At 36.4% G+C, this 18704-nt stretch overlaps 1 protein-coding gene across 6 annotated transcripts in view; it reads right to left on the bottom strand.

The window, feature by feature from the left end:
• Window positions 1–296: 296 nt before the first annotated feature.
• Window positions 297–18704, bottom strand: part of LOC105230294 (alpha-mannosidase 2) — a 43958-nt gene continuing 25550 nt past the window's right edge. For 5 of the 6 annotated variants that reach the window (XM_011210987.4, XM_011210990.4, XM_049449212.1 and 2 more), the window contains 6 exons: window positions 8225–9462; window positions 6569–6661; window positions 5558–6452; window positions 4473–5456; window positions 3877–4408; window positions 297–3761 (listed from right to left, as the gene is read on the bottom strand). In XM_011210987.4, the coding sequence (XP_011209289.2) occupies window positions 3026–3761; window positions 3877–4408; window positions 4473–5456; window positions 5558–6452; window positions 6569–6661; window positions 8225–8719 (3735 nt within the window). In that variant the 5' untranslated portion in view covers window positions 8720–9462 and the 3' untranslated portion in view covers window positions 297–3025. Of the gene's footprint in view, window positions 3762–3876; window positions 4409–4472; window positions 5457–5557; window positions 6453–6568; window positions 6662–8224; window positions 9463–10925; window positions 10950–18704 lie in introns of those variants that run through there. The other variant, XM_049449214.1, reaches the window with a different exon arrangement.

Raw genomic sequence — 18704 nt, 5'->3', positions numbered from 1 at the left:
TCAATAACCACATTCGCTACTAATTTATGTATAATTCTAGGCATTCATTATAGTAACTACAATTCATACATTTCCTTCCCGCAACGTCGGCTACGACGGACAAATATCGTTCAGCTTGTTTTTTTTTCATTAATACTTAACATTCCACTGCTAATGCTTAATACTAGTTTATATTTCATTTCTAAAATTTTGGATAATATTGTGTATTAATTTGTTCGTTAATTTTTTTCTTTTCAAGTAATTACAACATTCGGTGCATTGAATTGTTTAGGTGATTTTACAATCTTATACGCGTCTTTGTGTTTTTTTTTGGTTATAATAACTTGCAATAACTACATACTATATTAAAAACAATATTTTTTATTTTAGTTATTTCTTTTTACTACCCATTGTACAGCGGCTTACTTAAATTGAGAACATAAATTTGCAGGTTATAAATTAAAGTGATTACTACAGTAAGGCCTATGTATACATGTATACTAATAGTGGTTGCTGTCTACTTATGCTCCGTTTATTTCATAAATTAAAATAGTGAACTTCTTTTCTAATGAATAATGCCGTTAAGTTTCAATTATGGTCCGATGGGGTTCATATCACATCCCTCGTACATTTAAAACGGTTCTCTTAATCAGTTTGGTTCGTCTTTTATAATTTATAAAATGCACAAAATTGTAGGGTTTTGTTTAAGTTGCTCAAAAATGTTTATAAAAATTAAATGTGAGATTCAAAAGTTTCTCTTATTGAGATTCAAACAAAAATAGCCGTATTTTAATTTAAATATAAAACAATTTGTTCGAGTTTCGGACACATACAAATATTTGTTCGTTAAAAATATCCTTAACAATTTTCATAATATTATACATTCAATTGCATTTTTTTTAATAATTTATAATTTAAATATATTCGAAATACGTTTTAAACTAAACTGCCTATAGTTTTGCTGCAAAATCGAATATAATCAGGACATACAAATATATATTATATACAAACATATAAATATAATTTCCTTTTTCACCACTTATACATATATACATATACATATATGCTCAAAACAACGTTAAAAACATATAAATTAACAAAACATATTATACTAACCTATAAAATTAAACGCTAATTTATTTTAGTTGTACATTTATGCTACTCAGTCTGAAAAGAAACTGCAAAACAGCGAAAAAATTTTGTTTTCTTTTAAATAAAATAAATCATTTTTAATTTTGCTAATTTTTTCTTCAAGTCTAATTTTTCTTTCGTTCCAATTTTTTTTGCAATAAAATGTTGCCAAATATTTGCCACAATTTTTTAAATTCGCTAATGAGAAAAACGCTTAAATCAATTTGTAGCTATATAAAAATCTAAGCTTATTGCCTACACACACATATTCGATAGCTAATATCAGACTATTTCCACACATTCAATTGTTGCGTCCAGATTTCGACTACTCAATTATTACTCTAAAGTAACGACATTTTAGCATTGCAATAATAATATTAACAAGCTTGTGTCACTGGCTTCAAGAACTGTAATTTTTTTTTTATTTTTTTGGTTGAAAAATGTTTTCAAGTTAAACTGCAAATATATTTAAGTAAATATCAAAGCCTTAATGACAAGTAAACGGAAAGGAGCAACAATCAGTTGTGTATGGATGATTACATTCCATTACCTTCATAAATATCATTATCTTCATAAATACTTACTAAGTATGGTGTCTTAACATGTTTTCTTTTCGTATGTCTAAACATTATTAACTGCTAAACTTAACTAGGGTGCATGGCGTGCATTTCACTAAAATTAACTATTAAGTGTTTGGTATTTTTGTTTTATATTCGCATCGTATTGCATATAATTTACCGTTATTTAAAACCGTTTTTGTATTTTACATTCAAATCTTGTCTTTAATGCTGAAATGCTGCTTACTATTTCCAAAGTGTGCAAACTAAGAGCTGCCTGAGTAAGTGAAATAAAATTAGGCTGCGCTTGAAGGGAAAAAAAGTAAACCCAGCATGACTTAGCATATTTCATATAATAAAGAAATTATAATGCTAAACTTAAATGGTTGAAAACAATGAGTTCGCAAAATGAATATCAGCTGGTAATAAACGCTATTTATCATATAATATTACAATTAAACTATTTATTTGAAAGTAATGCAAAAATACTGGTGTCTTCGACAAAAGACGAAAGTGGCGAGGGACCGTTTAACAGGTAGCTGTGTACAAGTTAGCAAAAAAATATTGCTAGAGTAACCAATAAAGCTCGATTAAGCTTTCATTTAACGGTTTTTGGTTTTAAAAAATAAAAATTTGTCGTCACACTGGTCAAGTCTGCACTATAACAGTACATAATAATAAACAAAAAATTGTGTTGTTTGTGTAAATAAGAAAATTATCGTTTCTATTGCTAAAATATTTCACTAAACTATTGTAAGCGTATTTGAGAAATTAAATAGTTTAAATATATTATAGTTGTTGGAATGGTTTTTGCTTTAACTGTACTATAGTGGTTGCGAGTGTTTAATGGGGTAACAAAGTACTATGAAATCGCATTGTATTACTAAGAAAAGTAAACTATTTCTTTAAAAAAATTTGACAAACACTTTTTGTTTGAAATTTTTTTAATTTAATTTCTGAAATTTATTTACCTTTATTAGCAATACAATGCAATAAATGTGCTTCTGAAACCTAGTTGTTGTTTTTGCTTGTTTTGTTATAAGTAGGGAAATGTCAAAGGCAGTTTTGTATTCAAAGTTGAATGGAAATGTCAATTGCGTGAGGCTTCCTGTTGAAATATTATCGCGGGTAAATGTAAATTTTAATAAATACATTCTAAAGTAAAATATATACATAACAGTTATGACATTATGTCATGAACCTAGAGAAAAACGAAAAAAAAAATTAAATACGAAACATTAATTCTGCCGAAAAGTCGCGTTAAAATTATCACTAACATTACACAACTAAAATTTTAGTGTAATTTTTCACAAAAAAAAAATATATACATATAAATAGATAAATAACTGATTTGTAATTTAAAATTTGAACGTCACATTAAAAGTGCGCATTTCCATGGGATCCAGTGTGATCTCCGCAAACGATTTCAGTCGCTTGCGTTCGCTCTCATGCAGCGTGCCGGTCAAACTCGTCGTCTCCAAACGCGCGATATGCAGTCTATTGATACCCACCGGACCCAGACCGCTTGCCGAAGCAGCACATACACGCGTTATATCGATATTTTGACCAATGGCACAATCATAACCCTGACGCTGCAGCACCATCAAAGCCGATGTCGATGGGAAGAGCTGTAGCTGCTCTTCGGAGAGTGCGCGCAAATTTAACAGATGTACATCACATGGCAGCGCACCATGATCGAGTAATGCGACTTTCGGTTTCAATTGCACAGCTGGCGCATCAAATGTCTCTACAAAGTACAGATTCGGTGGATAACGTAGGCCGTTTGCAAGCTGGTTGGCCAGTAAGCTGGGTATTTGGTAGGCATTTTCATTTTTCGTTGGCATATCTTCGATGAGTACCCAAAATTTGTGTCGTGTGAGGCGACTGTCCACAATGCCTTCGCCCATGCCACGATAATCGTCGTAAAGTGTGCGCCGATCGAGCATCACTTCCAATTGGCCCGGTTCATAGGAGGCGGCACCCTGTGCATGTGTGGTCAGTAGGGTGAAGCGTACGCGCGCGTCTTGTATGAAGGCGCCGCTTGTGATGGGGAAGTAGTTGCCTTCAATGCCGATTGCGGGCACTTTAATGCGTCTACAGTGGACGAAATAAACAATTTAAATACAAATTAAGTATATAATAATTATTAACACGTATGCTAAGGAGACTTAAAGGTTTGTTTAATAAAAATTATAATTTTCTGACTTACTTGTGATATTGGAAACCGTTTTGATCACTATAGAACACCGGCAATTCCGCTACAGTATCCGCCTCCTTCAGCACATCATCACGTTTTACTGTTATAATATTATCTACGTCTGTGACAAAACGCATGAATAGCTCAGTTTCGCGATTCTTTGGTGGCGGCTCAAAATCGACATCATTCTCAATGTACATGGCTGCATCTAGGTGAGTATGTGTGTTGAAAATGCGTACTGTATGCGCCAAGAATGGACCATAAATAACCGTAACATCGCTTGCAATCGGACCCGATGAAATGATAATGCGCACATCTTCATACTGATCGAGTACATCTTTTTCGGCTTCGTTTTGTTCGGGATCGGTTTTGAAGAGATAGGCTCCCGAGTGGAACTGTGCGCTGCGATAGGCAGCGAATTTTATAGCGCATTGCATGGGCTTGAGCGCTTGCTCATTATCGCTCTTACGCGTAACGGTCTTGAGAAAACCGGTCTTTTCATCGAAGAGCAGACGCATGAAATTGTTTTCGAGTTGTATGTCGCCTAAAAGTAATGCATGAATATTAAGTTAATTATTTAGATAAAGATATAAGTATGTAGATTTTACCTGATGGCTTGGCTTTGACCACGAAATTCGTGCTGGTATTAGGTGGGTTCGGCGTTGCCCCATCTGTGCAGCCATCGCAATAAATAGTCGCCATTGTCGGTTGACTAAAGTTCTTTTCATCCACAACCACAAGGCTGTAAGTCGCAAGTGAAAGCGCGTCCAATTCGGCTATAAACATGATTTCATACTGACGTGTAGAAACACGTATACGTCCCATAGCGCTATTAGCACCCACACCGCCACCCATGCCCATCTCATAAACATCGGTTATATTCCAAACTGGATTGATTTGCATTAAGCGTATCTCCTCGCCGCGCTCATTCAGCACTTTGACATTCGGCACTGGCGAACGTAACGTAATCACTTCCAAACGTTTCTGTGCCAACGAATTGAAGATGACAAACGAAGCTGTCCCGGCATTTGCATTCAAGTCATCAAATTCATCAATCATACCATTACCACTGATTGGTATGGGGGTCTTGCGCGCCAGCTTACTGAAGTTATCACGTTCTAATTCGCTCAGCAGGAAATTAAGACGCTCACTGCCCTCTTGCACTAACATTTCAATGGTGGACTCTTGCATCTTGACCGCATCTTGTATGCTTTCGAACAGACGCATGCCGTAATCGCGCATTACGGCCGCTTTTGATGTGCCGGTGATGGCATCATGGTGTTGGAAGAGTCCCAAATTGCGACGTGCGTGTATCATTTTCTCATAATTCTTCTCGAAGATCTTAATGGCATTCACATGACGGACCTGTCGTGCAGTGTTGTAAGCAACGGTGAAGAGTATTTCGGCAGCGCGCAGATTATGCTCTAAATCGGCGCTAAGCAGCTTATAGAACGGACGTGTGGTATAATAGCCGGACCAGTAAGCAGGCCGTCCTTCGGAGAAGATGTCTGAATATACAAAGAAATCACCCTTGAGCGTTGGGAAGGAGGTGGTGCGACGACGAATTTCGTTGAAGTAGTCACGTGGTGTGCCTTTTGGGAGTGCAAACAATTGAATATAATGAGTAATTTATTTTTTTAGTAAAAAGTAATTGTTGAAGAATTAAACTAAGTTTTCAATAAACAAAAGTTACCGAAAGAGATGTCCACATTATAGAGACGCTTATTGGCCATTATATGATCGATTAATTTCTTATAATTCGTATATTGCTGATCCACTTCGCGCTCCTTATTGTAACGGAAATCATCGCCGACAGGTATAAGCGCCACGTTGTGTGGAAATAACGAAGCAGTACGTGAATATTGTTCCAACAATACTTGCGCTTTCGATTCAACATTGTCATCGGTTATAAATTGCGCTTTCACCGAATATTCCGTATACTCGCCTGGTATTTTACGGAAATCGAAATTTAGGCATATAAATGGATGTGGACCACACGAACCCTTAATCGAGTAAATGTCAAAGGGCATATTGTGTGTTAGCAACCTGCCACGCTCCGTTGGCGCCTTGCCGCGCTGCTGCCAATAAGGTGTCCACATGAAATCGCCCTTCTGTTGACGCGCAAACCACTGTTTCCAGGCATAATGTATGCGTTGTATTATGGCGCCTTCAAAATTGCTGCCAGACAGCAAATACGGCACTGTACTGCCATGCCCGAAGGGATCGATCGACCAGCCGACGGTTGGTGTTACATTCAGATTGTTGCGTAACCATTGATGCCCTTCAATAAGCTGATCTAACATGGCGTAGAGGTGCACATTCGCTTCGTCGGTCATCACCCAACCGCCGGTTGTGATTTCGAAACGTCCTGACTTGATAAGTTTCTTCAGAGCGCGCTGTTTTGTCGGATGCGCTTGATCCCACCACAGTTGTAGAAAGCTGATCTCGGACCAAATGAACGTCATGTCGGTGTACTCCTGCATTTTTGTTACTATCAAATTAAGTATCTGTCGCGAATCAGATTGGAAATAATTAACGAAAGTCTTCAGCCAACCGGGATCATTATGCGAATGTGGTACGACGAAAATCTGCATATGAAAACAAAATATTAAGGTATCATTTCGAGACATTTATAACCTAATTTTCTTTAAAGCACTTATAGCATAACCTCAAATAGTTACTGTATACACAAAAACTTACTAACCTTCAATGGCGGTCGTTTGTAGTCTTTCTTTTGTGCCTCAAATCGTTCTTCAAAACCACGATCCCAATATTCCTTTGTGTGAATCCATTCAGGCTGTAAATAATGAAATATGTATATATAGGGTGATTTTTTTAAGAGCTTGATAACTTTTTTTAAAAAAAAAAACGCATAAAGTTTGCAAAATCTCATCGGTTCTTTATTTGAAACGTTAGATTGGTTCATGACATTTACTTTTTGAAGATAATTTCATTTAAATGTTGACCGCGGCTGCGTCTTAGGTGGTCCATTCGGAAAGTCCAATTTTGGGCAACTTTTTCGAGCATTTCGGCCGGAATAGCCCGAATTTCTTCGGAAATGTTGTCTTCCAAAGCTGGAATAGTTGCTGGCTTATTTCTGTAGACTTTAGACTTGACGTAGCCCCACAAAAAATAGTCTAAAGGCGTTAAATCGCATGATCTTGGTGGCCAACTTACGGGTCCATTTCTTGAGATGAATTGTTGTCCGAAGTTTTCCCTCAAAATGGCCATAGAATCGCGAGCTGTGTGGCATGTAGCGCCATCTTGTTGAAACCACATGTCAACCAAGTTCAGTTCTTCCATTTTTGGCAACAAAAAGTTTGTTAGCATCGAACGATAGCGATCGCCATTCACCGTAACGTTGCGTCCAACAGCATCTTTGAAAAAATACGGTCCAATGATTCCACCAGCGTACAAACCACACCAAACAGTGCATTTTTCGGGATGCATGGGCAGTTCTTGAACGGCTTCTGGTTGCTCTTCACCCCAAATGCGGCAATTTTGCTTATTTACGTAGCCATTCAACCAGAAATGAGCCTCATCGCTGAACAAAATTAAAGCGCGAAACACATTTCGAACCGAACACTGATTTTGGTAATAAAATTCAATGATTTGCAAGCGTTGCTCGTTAGTAAGTTAGTTAGTCTATTCATGATGAAATGTCAAAGCATACTGAGCATCTTTCTCTTTGACACCATGTCTGAAATCCCACGTGATCTGTCAAATACTAATGCATGAAAATCCTAACCTCAAAAAAATCACCCGTTATAATAATTTAACCAAAACTGTTTGGAATATTAGAATAGCATGCAAGCCTGGTTCCTAAGGGAATTTTAGATTTTATACGTTTATTTCTTCACGTATTTTTGGACCAATTCTATTTCACCGACTTGGTAGGGCATATAAAAGGAAACTGTTCATATTCCCGAAATGAGCGAAATCAGCACAAAGCTCCATTGTAGACTTTTTCGCAAATTGAAACTATTGAATCTAATGAAGAAGTACACAGAAGTCAAAGGAAAGTTGGAAATTTTTAGCTGATAAAAGTAGGCTCACTTTGTGGCGCTGCATCTCTAGTACCGTAACTCTTACCGGTAATACATTTTAATGATCAAGAACCCTGATCAGTAATAAGCGCCTACATTACTATTCACACTAAAGCAATTGAAACGCTTTAGACGTACTATATCTCATAATAATTTGGGCCCACAACTCAATGCAGTCCACAATGACAGCCGCATATACCGAACCTAAATTAAATTTTCTTCATTATAAGACCGGTAACATGCGCGCTCGTCACTTAAATTCGACTGTACAATAAATTTCCGTGCGAATACCAAACTTAAATGTAATTTATTACCTGGAAATCAAATTTCCCATACTCCTCGTTCGTTGTGATATTCGTGTCGCTCTCATCCATCACATAGCAAACATCACCCCAATCAGGATTCTTGGTGGGCGCGCCATTCGCGGTCATATCGACGCCATTATACGCATCGACATTGCCACTGCCGTCCACGGTTGTTGTGCCTGCCGACAACTGCGCTGCGCTGGCGCCACTGCCAGTCGCAGATTTCTGCGCGCCACTCTTCTCTTCGCCATCGCCACGCATACCTCTGACTTTGGCATTATGCACATTCACTTTGTGCATTTGCTGCGGCACTGAATTCAAACTGGTCGCCACTATGCTGCTGAATCCGCCGCTCAGCGCAACAGTCGTGTCTTTGCCCGGCTGCAGCGTTTCGTCTTGTTGCTGGCCAATGGATATGTAGTAGAGGCAGATTAAGATCGTGATGAACGCGGACAGTAGACCGAAACAACGCGCCGAGCCGCGGCGAAATAATTTAAATGTCATTTTGCGTGACGGCGCTTGTCAGTGGCTCTGCGGAGGTGCTGATGTGAGGCGGACAGTTGTTGTGACGTTTTTGTTTTTTCTTATTAATTTTTAGTGTCAGATAATGATAGCTGCCTTTTCTTTATTATTTTTGTTTAAAATTTGTATATTTTTTCTTTCTTATTATCGACATACATATGTGTTATTATTTTTTTTTAAGATTTTCTCAATTTAATTCGATTGCATTCGATGTGCTCGCTGGTTTGTGATCAAACACCGCGAAGCTGTGCTGTGTGCTTCCCGTGTAATTCGATTTAATTCGCCTGCTAAGCCGCTGCACTACTTACCCGCCCTCAGTAGATATAAGTAGATACCTGGCGGACATAGGTTAGTTAACTGGGCGTTTTCGAGTTCGTTGCGTCGTTCTGTTACGTTGATTGACATTGGATTTTCGATTTCGATTGCTCTGTTGCTTCAGTTGCATAAAACATTCATTTCGCTCTCCCCCCTTAAGGGTGTGAGATTTCCTATTTACTGTGTCCAATGCAATTCTGGCATCACCACCGACATTGTTACGTATCAAACCTAATTTAGGCGCCGGACGTTCGCAAAGCTTGTGGCTATTCCGGATTGGCAGCGCCGGTTGTTCAATTGAACATTTGCAGTTTCAATTTACTTTATGCCTGGTGTTTTCCGCTTGTCTATTGGGCTCATCTAAAAATCAACTGTAGCTACCGCAACATTTCGGCTGTCAGAGAGCTTATCTGGAAATTGAAAATAAATGCAAGTAAATGGAATTAGTGGGTTTATGTTATAGTTGTCAATTTTTAATTGATGTGTGTTATGAAACGTCAGAAGTTCGTATATAAAAATGAGTAAATCTTTATTACATGAAAACTCAATTTCGTGAAAATCGTTCAACGACTAAGACTGCTTTCACTAAAAACTATTTTAAAAGGAGCGGGTGTCAATTTAGTGATATTAAAACCCTTTAGGAAGTGTAAAGATGTTGTCCATATATTTTAGCGTAATGCTGTCGAATTGATAGTCCGGATCTTTCCCGGTTACCTAGAACCGTATATTTTGCTATCTAATAATTTGAAATACGACGCATATGAAAATATGTACTTGGTGCTTTTTACTTGAAATAACACCTCATATTTGTTAAGAGACTTAACCCGTGTCAGATCAATCAGTGCATCTAGTAACAATAACATTAACCTAAAAAGATTTTAAAGCTATATGCATGTCTGAATATGTACTAATTTCAAAGGTCAATTGAAAAATCTTCGGATACCATAGTAAAACACATTTTTTTGGGCTGATTCACTGATTATAACGACCGTCTAATTTCTCGATACCATTTTTGTCGTACGATTTTTCCTTTGCTTCAACATAGGCCTCAGTTTCGGCGATCATCTCCTCATTCCATACAAATTTCTTCTCTGCGAACATTCTTTTGAGATTTGAGAACAGAAAATAGTTGCTGGAGACCAGATCTGGAGGATACGCTGACTTGTGGTAGGTGTTTTGTTTTGGTAGAACAGCACTTTGAATGAGGTCGTTACCACTTTAAATGAGACCGTTTTTCAGCGGTCTAAAAACGCTGTGTATTAGTCGCTGTTGATGGTCCTTCCTTTTTGAAGGTAGTCAAAAACAATTATTCTATGCGTAAGCCAAAATAAAGATGCCATAACCATGCCAGCTGACTGTTGCGTCTTTCCACGCTTTGGAGCGGCTTCATCCTGTAACTGTCGATGAGATCTCGGAATGAAATGATGGATCCATGTTTCATCCATTTTCACATATCGATTCGAAAACTGTTTCGAATTATCAACTCGTCGTTGTTTTTGGTTAAAAGTGAGCTCGCACCCACTTTACATAGGGCTTTTCCATACCCAAATATTTGTGAGTGATGTGATGTAGATGCTCAGTTGATGTCTTTAGAGTGCCTGCTAACTCTAACAACTTCCTATTACGGTCATCCAAAGTTGTTTTGTGAACTTTTTTGATGTTTGTCCTTTATGGTTGATTTTCCGGGGGCACTGTACGCAAACTCGTCATCAACTCACGTTTTTGCTTCAACTGTATTTTTTGCCTTCAAAAAGCAATATTTTATCAGACGCCTTTTTATACATTTTTATTTCACAATAACAAAAGTGGCTTCACTCAAAATGATATAATTCATAAACTAATGCTCCAACAGTTGTCAAATTTATACACACACCTTTTGAAGATTAGGGCTAACCAAAAATCATATGGATTCGATTATAGTAGCGCCATCTACCATAGCATATATGTGTCAGTCGGAGACTTTTCAATTGACCTGCTATTGATAAATGTTGCACAAGGGATTACTGTATATACATATGTATATACATTCAATATATTTCGACTTCACTTTTCTATTCACTTGCTGTTGCATGCGCTAGCAGTCTGCTAGAGTTAAGTGTGTGCATGTAAGCAGCGGTTGCGCCTTTATGCCCACTGCACAGCGTTTGCGTGCATGTTTTTGTTTCGTGCCAGCGAAACGCAATGATTTACCATCAATTTACAGCATGCACACTGTTTTTACTCTATAATCGCAATATTTGAGTTTTTCGTCATGCTCTACGAGGGCTTTTTATTTATGAAATTACAGCAAATTAAACGTTGACAATTTCTGCTTTTTCCATTTGCCTGCCACCGCTATTATTTAACACTTAATTACCACCATCTGTTGTGCAGTAGCAGCAGCGGCAATGCGCTTTGTTGCTCTATAATTGACGCTTGGCAAATATATTCGCCGAAATGCAACAAAAACAAGCAAAATCGTGCAATAAAAACTGTCTCAACAATGCACGCGATAATTTAATTTCAACGACTTAATGTACCTATCGCGCCAACACACAGGCCGCACTGAGAGCTCCGAACTGCCGCCAGTCCATAAAAAGTTGCCCCTCGTGCGTTTCCCGGTCACAGCTGTCGGTTCGCCGGTTTGGCTGCTCGTGCATTAGACAGGATATGGCGCATAAATAATAGTGAAATAGTAAAAGTGTGAAACTATCAATCGCTGGTAAATGGAATTGCACAAAAATGACTCTTTAAATTGTCAAATTCGTTTTTTTACGCTTCTGCAGGGCTGTGTTGTTGTTGTTGCGTTTGTACCTACATACTTATGACTGTATAAGTGCAGCGCGTAAGCAAACATGCAGTGAACCGGCTGATCGGCCGCCTGGATGTTTTATCACTTGAGTGCTTTTATAGTCAAAATGTATGACCATAAAATTAATGGCTTTAAAAACGTGAATGGCAATTATTTTTTGCTATTCTCAGCTACTTTTACACTGGTGGACACAGCAAAATTACGGCAGGTTTTTATTGTAGCCATGAGTGGCTTGTAATGGGTTATTAAAATAATAAGAAATATTATTATATAGCTCAAATCTATTCAAAAATATAGAACCAACTAAATATTTTTCAGCATTCTAGAAAGTTGGTAATCCTAGCCTGCTTAAAGTTGCTCTGATATTATTTTATATAACTTACATTTTAATAAAATTGTTTAAGGTAATAAATTTCTAATAGGCGAAACCTTCATAGATATAAGAAGGAATCAATATGATATATTTTCAGGCTGAGGAAACTCCAGACTTAATTGCGTCTCCTTCATAGATAAATCACTTCTAAATTATACGTTTTCCGGCTAATGAAACTGTGGGCCTCAATTGCAACTATTAAGTCCATATTTCTCATATTTCTACAAAATACTTCCCATTTTTTAATATAATAAAATAAAGCGAGTTCGCAAAACTTAAAAAAAAAGTTGACCAAGTGGTGCCTCTGATCAATATTTTTTATTTCAACGAACATTTTTGCTCTTGACCAACCTTTTGAGAAACTTTATATTGAGATTCTCGAAGAAAGAATGTTAAATTTTGATTTTTAAGGGGGTATTCTACTCTAGAAATCAAATTTTGGGCAGTTTTTGAATTTTATTAAAAAAAAAAAAACAAAAATATTTGTACTATCCATTTTTTATGGTGTTTTTTATTGATATCTTAAGAATACAGAAAAAAGGTTTTACAAAAAAATATTAAAAATTAAAATAATTAGAGGGGGTGCGGGGGATTGTGAGACAGGGGTAAAAAAAAAAATGGCGCATCCTGGTGACATTGATCCTGACTCTCCTGGTGGTCTGGAAAAAAAATCAAAAGAAATCAAAGAAAGGGTGCTGTTATAGTCCCTACCTCAGGGAACACGAAATAATTTTTTTTTTTTTTTTGAAAAATGGCGACGGCCTGAAAATAAAAATCATTTTTTACGCTTTTTTTGTAATTCCTGAATTTTTTTTTTAATACTAAAAACAAAGGATTAAGGATTATATAAAGATAAAGGATTATATAAAAAAGGTTCACACAAAATTTCAAGTAAATCGGTTGTATAGAACTTGAGATAATGCCGGTACCGTGTGGGAAAAAGTAGTTTCGAGAAAAACGCGTTTAAAAAAGTGAATCTACCTACCTACCGGGCTAGGTACTGCGCCACTAAAGTAACTGTAGCTCTTAAAATAGTTTAAATTTTTAAAAATCCTTTGAAGGTTATGTTCTTAAGGGTCTAAACTTTAAATATATGAAAAAAATCGAATTTTTCAAAATTCTAGAGTAGAATACCCCCTTAAGTTTTCGGTCGGTTTTAAAATTAAGTTTTCCATAATAAAGATTAAGTTTTGACAGCGTCTATACCAATTTTTAATACACAATATTTCGTATGTTAGAGAGACCAAAATTATTATATTTCTAAACTCGATGCTTTCAAGGCCGTGCTGTAACTTGAAAATCTAAAAATTTTATTAAATATTACTCCATCAAGATTAAGTCGATTTGAACCATAATATATTTTTACTAAAACGTAACTGAATTTTTTTCTGATTTGAAAATATAGAGCAACAGCTTTTCCGAAACAAATTTGTTCTCCATTTCTGTCCAAAACAACAAATTTCTGAATTGATAGTGGCGCAAAATCAGTGACTACGAATATTCTCATCCGGTTTTTTTATACAGCAAGGTACTTTAGTCTTTTAATTTTCAAAATTTGATATTTCTCAAGATTCCCATTATTTGTGACCGCCAGTGTAACAGTGCAATCAGTGCTCTATCAAGCCTAATGCCGGTTTCTTTTTTCTACAGTCAATGTTGCGTGCTTTTATAGCCTTTTCCTCTCCCACGGTGTGGTTCGTTGCCTCTCAGTCTTTTCAAGCCGACTGCGAATTAAGTTGTTATGTATTGTTTGTTTTAGTGTCAAATTCAAACTGAACACCAAAACTTACTTATCTATGATCATTAAATGGTTATGTGGTGATATGAGCTTTGATAGTGTTTTATGGTAAACAACTATCATGTGCTTCATTATGTTCATGTCCTCAACAGCAGGCAGGAAATCGGCATCATTTTGCTGATATAGCGGTATTTATGATAGCTCAAGGTTTCAAAATAGTTGTTTAAATTTCTACCAAAAATAAATAAAGGCAATAAAAAACATTAAGCAAACGTAGCTATAATACCTTTGACAAATACAAAATATTCCTTACAAGAACTTGATTCCGATCGGGCAGTTTGTATGGCAACTATGTACTTATATGCTTTAAGACTCGTTCTAGACAATTACTTCGGAGGTTGCACCGTTGCCTTAGACAATAAACTTCGAAAATGTCTATCTACATAAACCTCTTCAAATGAAAAACCGTTCCATATAAGCATTTTATTCCCATTGTTTAGTTTGTAGGGTTGCTATAAGCTATATTGGTTCGATATTGACGGTGACTAGCTTTCTGCAAAGGAGAGGACGTGTGCAAAATTTCAGTTCAATTCCTCAAAAACTGCGGACAGGCAAATGAACATGTCTAAATCGACTTAGCTCGTCATTGCTCATTTATAAGTATATGTATTTAATAGGGTCTCCGATGTTTCCTTCTGTGTGTAACAAACTTTGTGGCAATTGCAAACTTTTCCAAAGAAAATATCCTAAAACTACGAGACAAAAAAGTTCCACATAGCACGAGCACATCACACCGTAGTTGTTTTCTATTTGCTAAGCGTTGGAGAACGGACAAACTATACCAGATGTTCAAACAGACAGTATTTATGATTTAAAACCCACTCCTCCGCCTAGAATGTGCAAATTTTCAAACTCCCTGCGCTGGTCTCATTCAATCTTGCATGTTCTATAATATATTCCAGTTTTATCAGATTCATTTTCGAAATCGCATTAAAAATTTGGATATGAGGTTCTACAAGGAAGAATATTTTATAGGAAATATTGAATAAATTTGTTGCTGGTTGATTCATTTTCTGCTCTAAAATTTCTAAGTTAGATACAGATGTAAAGGTTTCAATTTGCAAACTAAATAGTGATCTACATATATCATAAAAAAACTTTTAATTTTCGACTGTTCAGAGTATTCCAATATCTGTATAAAAAATTGAAATACGGATTAACGGAAACCCATTAAATTTACCATCTATCAACTAAGTGCTGAGTGACTTTTCCAATAGTTAACAAACTCGTTACTAATCCTCGCTTTTTCCGCCACCCACCTGGCCTAACTAATTGCAAATTTCATAGAAATCCTAAAAAAAAAATATTTTCCATAAGCAATTTAGAACTAACTGCACTATTTTTGAACTATATGCCTGTATAATATACACGTACACACATATGGCATATAAATACCATGTGGGATGCAGTGACAGGGAATAACAACTGTAATTACGATTTCAAAGTATGTATGTACATACTTCTATATGTATATGTAAGCTTTAAAAGCCATAACCAGCGTTAATAAAACAAATTACAAAAAAAAAAAACAAATTCCGAAATTGTAGCTTTCATAATGGTTGCGGGAAAACGTAGAAATTGTATTTCTCTCTCGTTTTTTTCGCACTGAAAACTCGTTTAATTTAGTTAAAATTTTTGGGTTACAATAGCTGCTACTACACGCTCGCACCCAGCAATATTTTATTATGCGCTTGAGGAAAATTATTTTCAATTTTTATGATTCCTATGGCTGCAGGTGCATTTAAAGGTAATAAGAAAGAAGGGGCAAAGATTAGAAGGGGTCAAAACAAAAACAAATACAAAGGCTTACATTTTTGTAGGATTTTCGAGAGAGCTATTCTCAATATGTGTGATGTGGTTCTTCTTGTCCTTCGCAAAAAAGAGAGACTCTCAAGTTTTCAGAAAACTGCATGCTACAGCGGTTAAGCGTTTCATAAAAACATTTTCTAACCACAATTTATTCCTAGTAGTCAACCAATTTGTGAGGGGAATTAAATTTCACCCAAACAAGAAAAAACATTAACTACGGTTGCACCAAAGCTATAATACCCTTCACAGATACAAAATGTTCCTTATAATATTCAGTGTGAATTGCAGCTATATGCTAAAGTGGTTCGATCTGAAAGATTTCTTTTGAGATTTAAATATTGCCTTAGGTAATGATCCATGTCAATTTTCATGAAAATATCTCGGCAAATAGAAAAGTTTTCCATACAACGATCTGATTTCGATTGTTCAGTTTGTGTGTCAGTTATATGCTATAGCAGTTTGATATCGAACGATTTGCAAATGGGCAGCTTATTGATGATTAGAGGACAGAGACACAATTTCAGATCGGTATCTCAAAAATTGAAGGACTATTTCGTATATACCAGATAGAGAGAAGAGCATGGATAATACGACTCAGCTCATCATGCCGATCATTTATATACGAGTATACATTTTGTGGGCTCTTTAACGCTTTTTTCTGGCTATTTCAAAATTCGGAAAACATAATATACTCTATTCAGGGTATAACAATGGATCTTGCCATGTCTATTTTCCATATTCCAATGACTTATCTATGGACATACTATACGAACACTCTTTTAAAATGATGTTAGCGTAATCGGTTAGATATATCAGCAGATCGAAGTATGGTTATATTATACATACGAGTATATGCATTTAGGCGTGACGAAATTCGTTAACTTTCTTACCGTCATTCTGATAATTTTGATAATATATTTGTGTATAACATTTTATCCATCTGAATTATTTTATGAGGTTCCCAACAATAGTCCAGTGAACAAAGCTATTTTACTCTATGCAAAATGTTGCGACGGTATAAAAATATAAAACGGCATATTCCGACCAACCACGGCGGGCGAAGCATGTATTGAGCAATAAAAAATGGAGTGGCGCCGAGAACCGAGGGTACAAATAGACGATGGCTTTTACTATGCAAACGTTTATGAATTTTCCGTTGGTGAATAACAAATACAAATTAACAACAACAGAAACAATTCAAAGCTGCCAACATAAAGTAATTTTTACTATTCCTTTTGTGTTTTTTATTGCCATGATTATGGCATGATTGTTGTTCTTGCAACGGTTTTTGGGGCATGCAACTGGGTTGGCTTGTTGTCGAAGCATTGCTTGGTCGACTGGTAGTAATTTCGTCACGCTAAGCCGGCAATGTTAACTATACCGACGGTGTGACTACCACCTACAACAACAACAAGAACAATGTGAATGTGATTGTTGTAGTGTGGCACTTTGTGTGTGTGTGTGTTTGTTGTTGGCTGCTGCCAGGGCCAGTTGGCCAACGAGCCAAGTTCATGCAAATTGTAACTGCATTTTCGTCATTTTGTGCATGGTTTGTTCGAAGAAAATCAAAAAAAAACGAAGGAAAACATAAATAAATAAATTACCTACGCCCGAACAGGCGACTGTCACAGCACGTACTAGCACACTGAGTTAACTGTGTATTATGCAAACAATAACAAATTAACCGTTCAACTGCACAAAGCGTTGAAACGCCATGGTTGGTGAAATGCAAAACAACGCTTTACAGGAAGTGAAAGAATGTACAATAACAGCAACAACATTGCAGTTAACTGTCACTTCCACTAAACATATTTCTAATACGAAAGTCTTCAAAATCGTAGCGACGACAAAAAATTGACGAGCTTTTAAACGTTCATTGACAAGCAGCCAAGAGTGTTAAGCGAACGGCTTTCAGTGCGCCAAAGTGTTGACTTCGAATGTAATTAGTGTTGGCAAAGGCATTATGTAAGTAGTGACACCGACTGTTGACGACACACTTTTTTTTTTTAGAAATTTTGGAACAATTTTCTTTTTGGAAATATCGCTAGAGGGAAATTTAAAAATTTTCATATAGGGTTTTCACAAGTGTCATAAAGTTATAAGTTATAACGATTCGAAAACATAGCATTGAGAATTGTAAATGTGTAAACTCATTTTTGTATGAAATCCAACAACAATTTTTTTAAACAAGTGTAAAAATGTATAATTTTACGATTTTACGATGCTTTACGACAGGTTGTGAGTACCCCAATAGTTTAAAATAACGAAATGTATCAAAAACTAGTTGGCAACCAAACAAAAACGAAGGAAGGATTCGCCCAAAAAACACAGAAACTTCAAATTTAATGGAGTATGTTTTTTATCATTCGAAAGATCATTCTTTGGCATTTATTTTTTGAGGATTGTCTCTTTCAAACGTTGGCCACGGCTACGTTTCAGATTGCCTATCCGTTAAGTCCAATTTTCGATGACTCGTTCGAGCATCTCGACTGTTAACTAGCGAATGACAGACGTGATATTTCGAAAACGTCGGATCTTCTCGAAACTCTTCAAGAGCCCGTAAAGCGATCAGTTGTCGCTTGGGAAGGTCGAGTGGCTTCAGTGCTTGCAAAAGCTGTATTTTGTACGCTTTCATTTTAAGATCTCGGCGTCAAATGCGGTGGACGTGAGTCAGAGTTACTACGAGCGGTGACAAATCGACACTTAAGGTCTTCGTGTACACTCTTTTTTTTTACTGCGTGTTGGACGTGGTCTATAGGGGCCATCAGAGCCTACTACGATTCAACTTTTATATCCTCAATTGAGTCAAAACGATGTCCACGGAGTGTTCATGTGAATTTGCTGAATAGCCAGAAGTTACACGAAGGTAAATCAGGCGAAT

This window comes from Bactrocera dorsalis, chromosome 2 (assembly GCF_023373825.1).
Source record: "Bactrocera dorsalis isolate Fly_Bdor chromosome 2, ASM2337382v1, whole genome shotgun sequence".
NCBI classification, from domain to species: Eukaryota; Metazoa; Arthropoda; class Insecta; order Diptera; family Tephritidae; genus Bactrocera; species Bactrocera dorsalis.
Note: the sequence above shows the minus strand (reverse complement) of the source record. Positions and strands in the feature narration are given on the sequence as shown.